This window comes from Electrophorus electricus, chromosome 10, assembly GCF_013358815.1.
Source record: "Electrophorus electricus isolate fEleEle1 chromosome 10, fEleEle1.pri, whole genome shotgun sequence".
Lineage (NCBI taxonomy): Eukaryota > Metazoa > Chordata > Actinopteri > Gymnotiformes > Gymnotidae > Electrophorus > Electrophorus electricus.
Window position 1 is genome coordinate 11565090 of NC_049544.1, and position 8685 is coordinate 11573774.

Below are 8685 nucleotides of genomic sequence, written 5' to 3' on the forward strand. Positions count from 1 at the left end.
GACAGAGTTCCCAATATTATTCCCCCTACTAACTCTACCAGGTAGCTGGAATGCGCTTGCTCATGTCTTACAAAAACTACAGGAGCCACGTTGTCTCTACTCCTTAGTACTAGCGGTTATATTCCCACTGTGAATATTAAGTAAATATAAACCTCAAGGTTTTATTTCAGCCACCAGGGAACAAACAAAGAAAACTAAATGTTTAAATGTCCTTTTTAAAGCACTGCGTTTGTGCCAGTTCAAGGAAGTAGCTATTATTCGAGACTATTCTCAAGAATGTGAACTTTAAGCGATGTGTTGTGTACGAGGGAAGCTGATGCATGTTGTTTTGAACTTTTTTTTTCATGGAGTGTCCTGCATGAAACAGTAAACAAAGCCGGATTTTTTGTGAGAACGGAAGAGTTTCTTTTTCCAAACACAAGTGACTTAGTTTGTTTCACATTTTTGGTTTAAAGGATTTAAAAGATTACTCTGTGTACGTGTGTTCGTGTGTGTTTTCTATTGCTCTTCCCTCTTCCTCTCTCACTCTCTAAATTATAAACTCTAATTTTACACACTGCACATCGTATTTGAAGACAAATGTTGCCTTGTTTCTCATGAGCTTATGAAGAAAGCATAAAAGCCTTAATCCAATACCAGGCTAAACTAAAGGAAACTTTCTCATATAAAAAGTAAATTTAGCATCCATAGTAATATTCCCTGTGTGCAATCTTGATAACCTATTTGTGATTCAGATGTTTGTTTAATCCTCTTGGCTATCTAATAATGAAACAATTCACACAGACAAATCACAGTATAAAAAGCTTTAAGTGGATGTCTGGGTCAATGATTAGGTAGTGCTTCATATTCAGAGCTCACAAACACTGTAATTACGAATGAACATGCATTATAGTGGTGGACTACATGAAGAGTTGTATTACTGTAACCACAAGCAATATACAATGCTATAATATACTTGCATGAACAGAGAAATTTGCTTCAAATTGGAAGATTTCACACAAAGTAACAAAGGAACACACAGCAGTAGGAGACCACTAGAATAATGTCATCAAATCTTAAAAATACTACAAACTACAGAGAGAGAATAACTTCAGCAATCACTTTGAACCACAACAGATGTGGCATGGTATTCAGCCAGTCACTGACTACAAGAGCAGAGCCACCCATGTAAGAACCACTGACGCCTCTATGCCGAATATGCTCAACACGCATGTGCTTGCTTTGAAAGCAGCAACAAGGAGTGAACTGGAAAGGCTACAGCTCCTACTGACTACAAGGGCCTCTCATGAGAGTGAATACCTGCAAAGCTGTCCGAGCTAATCCTGTACCAAGCCAAATGCTTAAAGCATGGTACTGTCTACTGGGCCACCTTCACTGACATTTTAAATATATGCCTGGCCCAGGATACTCTCCAACTCTGATTTAAGACACTGCCCACACTCCAATCACATTGCAGTGCTTTGACACACTTGAGAAGAGAAGAATGTATGAATGCTATTTATTGATTCCAGTTCAGCGTTCCACACTGTCAAGTTGATTACTCAAGATCTTTAGCCTAGATTGAGATTTGCTCACCTATGGTCTGTTAAGATGATAGGTTGCACTTCCACCACACTTGGAACAGGCCATGTTCCATAAGACTGTGCTGCACGGTGTGACTCAAACCCCATCATCAGGTTTGTCGCCAACACTTCTTTTGTGGGCTTCATCACCAGCATGTTGAAACACCCCATAGGGATGAGAAGAAACTCTTTACAGCAGAGTACTTGAACAGAAACTTGCCTCCCAAAGATGACAAAGCAAAAGAGGTAATTGTCAGCTTCAGGACAGTGGGCGGGGCATGTGCTCCTATAAGCATCAATAGTGGAAAGACTTCGTATACCTTTAAAGAGCACATCACTTAATTGCTTTCCTGAACCATCAACAACTTGCGCCTCATTAAAAAGGCACAGCAGAACCAATAACTATGGAGGCGGAGGAAAGTCAATATTTCTGACTGGATTCTGGACAACTACAGTCACCTGGTGAAGAGCGGACTCACCAACTGCATCATGGCCTAATAAGGAAGTATAAGGTGCCAAAACAAGTGATGAAAACACCTTGGCTCATTACTGAAGCCATACAAGAATATGAGGAAAGCACAGCATCATTAGAAATCCTACACTCTACACCCAGTGTATATTTTTTACTTGCTGCTGTCTGCCAGGTGGTGCCACAGCATTTGGTCTGCACTGCCAGATTCAGAAACAGTTTCGCCTCTGAGCCGTCAAGCTGCTGACCTGATGCGTACGTGCCCTTTTCCACTGCCTGCTTAATAAATAAGTAGCTTGGCTGAAGTTGGTTCAGTCCCCACTTCATGGCACTGCAGATAGCTTAGGAGGATGTATGTATATAACAATTCTTCTTTTCCTTGAAGGAAAGAAGCATTGTTACATATATATGTTGTTATATAAATCAAAGAAATGGCCTTTTTGGACGAATAGGGCTATATTGTTTCTAAGGAAAGAAGTAAGAAGTGTAATGTGTTTATCAGCTAATGAAAACATTCCCTGTTGACAGGAAATCCCCTAGAGTCATTCATTCATCACCCCCACATCCCCCTCCATGAACTGCTGGTCCAGTCACACTGTACTTCCCAATATGCTCTTAACTCTCAGAATGCTTTTAACAATTCTGAAGACTCATTAGTGTATGCAACAAGACAGACACCAGGGTCTCCTTCATCTGATCTCTTTTAGAGCACAGCGTATTAAAAAGCCTGTGGCATATATGGGGGGAATGGGAGAAACTGAGCCCCTGCTAATGGTAATGGCCTTCCCCTCTGGGTAGGGGGCAGAAGGAACACTGCTGTGGCCAGAGGAGACATTCCAATTTACTGAGCTCAGCTCCTGCCCAGCAGCATCACGTCATTTGTGTTACTTTCACAAGCTTGCATTAAAGGAACCAAATACTAATATATCTGTCAAGTGATGGCATTCCAGACATCCTGACCCATGGTAAACCAGTGACCCCATATGCCCTGTCGTGCATTTCCCTTTAGCTAAATACTAGCTCATCTTCAACCTGGCTAACATCAGATAATGCATAGACTAAGATGCTGACAGCCAAAACTAATGTTTACATGCATCACCATGGTTTAATGTCTCCAAGAACAGTCAATAAGACTTTATGGTTTCATACATCTTAAGCTATACAGCCTATCCAGGGGATGGAAATTTCAGTCAGGTCTGTCAGTTAACAAGAAGGCCATTAAACAGAAAAAGTGACTCTCTGTTGCTTTCACCACAAACCACTATAACATGCTGTGCCAACCCCATACATAGAACAAATCCTTGGCCATTATAACACATGTTTGCCTGGAAAAGGGGGAGGGGAGCCGAAATGAGATGTATATGTTGTTCTTCATGTTCCAATTAGTTTCAGGTCTGTTTAAAGATGTGATTTTTCCTGTCAGCTCGCTGGTCCATTGTACGAGACATCACAGCCAATTAGGAGGACTACAGTAGCTCCTGACTACAGGGAGTGTGTATGATTTTATTATCAGAGCTAGGGCTAATTGTCTGTGAAAAAATGTAAAGGCCAATTTCAGTGTTTAGTTTAGAGCTTTTAATGAGTATGAAATGTTTCACATATAATGAATGAGATTTACATGTGCGTGTCAGCTTTAAGTAATCACTGTTTTCCCGAGCAAAGGAAAGAAGAATTGTTACTTTTCTGTTCATGTGCTTTACTCACCTTTTGACATCAGATGGTTATTTTCCATGTTGCTTCGCATCATGCCAGGAAGCAGAGATGGCGTGAACAAGCATAATGGCTCACCTTCAACAGGTGTCTACCATCACTGGGCTCTATTTCAAGTTTTGTCAGATTGATACATGGAAGCTGTCTGTCTGGATGAGAGTCAAATTTGGGGGTATGGGATGCAGAAGAAAAAAAAAATCCTTTTCAGAAAAACAAAACTTATTATCTGTTAGTATTACCAATCTATCTGGCAGATGTAGGCCTTCATTATTGTAACTGAAGTGATTCAGAGTGTCAGCACTGCAGCCAAGACATATAAACTCAGTGGCTCAACACCCGGCGTTTGTTATAGAGATCTTCCACTAGCTTCAGTTTATGCAACACAGATGACAAAATAGATTCCTTTGATGAATGCCACTGATCGGATGGCCATATAAAGTGAATGTGCTGGTGTATGCTCAATGTCCTGCAGAGATGCAGACAGTGAGAGAGACAGGAGGAAGAGCAGCAGCAACCACAGGATTCAATCCAAATGTGTCACAGCGAGAATGACATTTTAAATCTACAGTTTTACTGTCCATACATGGTTGCTGTAAATCAAGTAGGTGATTGGATGTTTGTTTGTTTGTTTTTTCTCTCTCTCTCTCTCTCTCTCTCAGGCCTAAACAAACACCCCAAAACAATGTAGGTTGATGTATGGGAGATACTGCCCCCTATTGTTGAGATGATCTCTTTATTTCAATGCTAGAAATTCAGGTGCCAAACATTTGAAGGCAAAATATATTTTATAAATAATTTTCGACTGATTTGACTAATAACAAATCTATAAATAACAGGTCAATATTTGATCATGGGTTTATAGATTTATAACGTGCTATTTTCTGTGTATTCTACGTATATTCTTTGATCACTTATTCAAACAGGTGGCAAGATTGACAACTAATATTCCTTACAGCAGCAAATTCTAGTTGCTATTTTTATTTTTGGTATTAGCTAGCCTGTAACTGTACGACTTTAAACGACGTTATGGAATCTGCTGGTGAGAAACTGGAGCTAGTTTTTGAAAGCCGCAGCACAGCCCTGAGAGTCGTCAAGCGCACGTGAGAACAGGCGGTTCCACATTAGTTACAGACACAGGTGAACTGTGCATTTTAAACAAATTAAAGGTTTAGTCTTCATACTCGCAGACATGTCTTCGTTTAGAAAAGCCCTGAAATCTAAACAGCGGGATCACAAAGAGCGATCTCAGGTAATGTTTGTTTTGTAATATTAGCACTAGCTAGATTCAGTAGCTGACTAGCTAGCTAGCTAATTTGGTTAACCTAGCTAACTACATACAGCTAACCTAGTTAGCAAACATAGTAGCAAAGCAAGCTCTCGTCTAGATAAGACGTAATTACATTTACCTGTGCGTTTATATTAGCTACCTTTTCCATTGTGTTCTAAATGAGTAGCTAGCTAGCTACTTAACATTCAAGTAGATACCAGCACGTTCTGATGAATATATAGACGATACGCTAGCTGGCTAATATTAATGGTTAACAGTGTGAACAGCTATCAGCTTGCAAGCTACTTGTCTTTTTTTAACACGCAGCCCGGATTCAGGAAGAATTTGGGACTCTTGGAAAAGAAGAAGGACTACAAACTTCGTGCAGAGTGAGGAAGCTTTGTGTATTCATTTTGATGTACCTTTTTGCTTATTTTTGGGTTATACGTTTAGTAGAAATTCGGATTCGGTCGACTATAAACTATGACTGTGGTTTTTAATGTTTTTTTTGTTTCTCATATTTTTAATATAGTGACTACCATCGTAAACAGAAAACCCTCAATGCCTTGCGTAAAAAGGCAATGGACAAGAACCCAGATGAATTCCACTTTAAAATGATACACTCTCAATTAAAGGTAAGTATTCTGTTATAGTTCTCACCTACCTATACCTTTACATGATTATACAGACTAATGAAACAATGCATCTATGATCATCAGTGGCCTATGGAGACTGTATTCCTTATGTGATTGCATTTATTGACACTGTATTGACTAGTATTTAACCAATTTTGGTACCCAGAGTCTGATAATCACATGCAGATTAGTTGAGATTTTGGCAGCAGTTACTGTGTAGGCCTGTGTGGAGTGCTGATCACCTGTGTACATACTACATACTATTAATCAGTTTTTGCCTGTGGACATGCTATAGACTAGTGCTGAACTGGACACACTGTTGACTAGAGTTTGACTAATACTGGGGCCCAGGGTCTGACAGTCTTGTGCACATCAAGCAAGGGAACAAGCCTTTTGTTATTGCATGTCTTCTCTCTGAAACCCATCCCCTTATCTTTAATACAAACACATGTGGGGATAAAAAGGTATACCTCCTTCTGCTCCCCTTTAAGTTTTAAGTGGTTGATGGTGCCTAAAGATGCATTTTTGTTTTGCACTCCATCTTAGAGTTCACCTTAGAATCTGTGCTTTAAATTATGACAAGTTATATTCAATTAGATGCTGTTTGCTATTGTTAGGATGGAGTTCATGTGGCTAAACAAAAAGAGGAAGAGATGACTGAGGAACAGAAGAAAATCATGAGGACTCAAGACATTAGATATGTGGAAATGAAGAGGGTGGCAGAGGCTAAGGTAAGAGCCTGTTTTCAACTAGTATCAACACAGTAAACCGCGATTCGTTACTATTTTGTATACAGTATACCTTTTGAATGTAAACACATTAGCTTTATTTTGTTGAGAGTTTGGGAAAAAAGCCAGACGTTTCCTCTTCCTCCAGAAAATTGAAAGATTGAAGTCTGAACTGCATCTTCTGGATGCAGATGGTAAACAGAAAAATAAGCACACTTTTTTTGTGGACACCAAAAAAGAAGGTAAGCTAAAAATGTGAAGCCGGTTCTGCAGATCCAGATTGAGCGATGTTCTAAGATTCAGTAGACATTCTCAGATAATCCTTTTTTGGAGGTAGCAGCTAATATCTGGCACTTAATATTTGTCCTTTTCACTAAGAGCACACACAGTGTACTTTGCTCATTCACAAGGGTGTTGTGATGTTTGAAAGTAAAAGCATCTGTTGTTTCTCTCCCAGTGGAGGAGTTTGACCTTATCACACACCTGAACACAGTGCCTGAGCTGGTCGATCGAGCTTATAACAGACCTACCCTGGATACCCTGGTGAACAAGAGCATTCTGGGAGCTGTGGAACCCAAAACAGTACAGGTTGGTAACTGTTCTGTGCAGTATATCTGATACTACACATGGGCTGATGGTTATCATCTCTGTTATAGTACATTACTGGAGTTGGTCTCTGTGTCTCTCCTATATTTTGCATTTCAATATCAGCATAGCAGCCAAAAGTAACATTTTATCTATTAGCACCATAAGTGTTGTGGGTCCATGTAAGACCTACTCTGCTTATCATTGTGTTCCACTTGTCCAGAGGCTGTTGGTTTTGATTTATTCTGGTGTATTTCTGTATTTTTTATTTTTTTTTGGTGTTAACTGATGCATAATTGGAACATCCAACAGAAACTGGCCAAACAGCGAAAGCTTCAGTATGATGAACTGTCTCAGCGTATTGACCGAGAAAAAAAGATGTTCATCATCAGTCAGAAGATCCAGACACGCAAAGACCTTCAAGTGAGCAACACACTTTACAGAGGAGTTTAGAAACTCTCATATGACACAGTATATAAATTGATTACAGGTGAAAGAATTTGAGGTGCTGCTTGCCCTTGGCTAAGCTTGACTTTTTATTGAAGCTCTACAGTTGTCTAACACGTGGGTTGTCCTCACTCACAGGACAAGAACAAGAAAGTGAAGGTGCAGAAGGAGACGACCACTGCTCCTGCTGTTTATAAATTTGAGGCCAAGAGGAGAAGATAAAAGATCTCCACCATTAGGAGTTGATGTATCCAAGAGAGACTTTGAACTACTGCCCCAGCCCAACTAGTTTGGGGAAGTGGAAGGACAGTAGATGGGCGATGTGGTTCTGGACACCCTTTGGGTTTTGGTAGTAACTTAAAGCTTTGAAAATCTGCTGGTTATTTTTCTCATTCTCTAATATTTTGTAAATGGTTTTTCTTGTAGATGTAACATACTGAAATATTTCTATAAAAGTTGTGTACTTATTAAAGCATATCAGTAGGTGGCAGTAGCATATCGCATAAATCTGGATTTGTATTGGTGACCAATGAGAAGGAGCATCTTATCCTATTTATTTTTTATTTAAAAAAAGTTAGTCAGAAAGGAAAGTTCCAAATTTTAATTTACCTCTAGGGGTTAGGCTGAAGTCTAGTTTATTTTTACTTTTGAGGTACAATTATGATTTTCCAAGTTTTTAATTGACAGACTCTTAATGGACATTTTAATGCTATTTTGGGATAAAGGATTTATTTTTAAACTAAGCATAATGCTAAATCGATTACATTCCTGCTTTTAAGTCTCTCGGATACACTCCTTGACCACCTTGGAAGGGAAGCACCTATCTGAAGCGCCTACCGTGTAACTATGCTCACTGGACATAATTAGGAACAACTTTTCTATATAGTTCATGGGTACATTTGATAACGTGTTTAGAAGTCATCCTCTTTCATCACTGGGTAGTCAGTTTCTGACCACAGAAGTACTGCTAGCTGTGGATTACTTGGCAGAACTGTAGCAGGTGTTTTGAACATGTCAGTGTTACTGCTGGATTTTGAGTGCTCCGCTCACCAAAAAGGTCCAGCCAGTGCTGGTCCTGCAGTGAGAGACTGCTGATTAATAGGGCTGCTGATTAATAAAAAACTGCTGATTAATAGTGTGGCTGATGGTGGCTAGGCTGCAAACCTATAATGTAGGTTTTTGTAATGAAGGGGTCAGTACATGTACATTTCTTTGTGGAAGCATGGGTGAACTCAGTGCTCATTTCATTAACTTGTTTTAATGAGAGAGCTTTTACACAGTA

General features: G+C 39.6%; 1 protein-coding gene across 1 annotated transcript; it reads left to right on the plus strand.

The window, feature by feature from the left end:
* The first annotated feature begins 4821 nt into the window (after positions 1 to 4821).
* On the plus strand, positions 4822 to 7878 carry utp11 (UTP11 small subunit processome component). The gene is made up of 8 exons (XM_027001587.2): positions 4822 to 4990; positions 5336 to 5397; positions 5541 to 5643; positions 6261 to 6374; positions 6520 to 6613; positions 6829 to 6959; positions 7269 to 7379; positions 7542 to 7878. Exons 1-8 carry the CDS (start codon positions 4931 to 4933, stop codon positions 7623 to 7625), a joined length of 759 nt encoding a protein of 252 aa, XP_026857388.1. The 5' UTR covers positions 4822 to 4930; the 3' UTR covers positions 7626 to 7878.
* Positions 7879 to 8685: the final 807 nt, after the last annotated feature.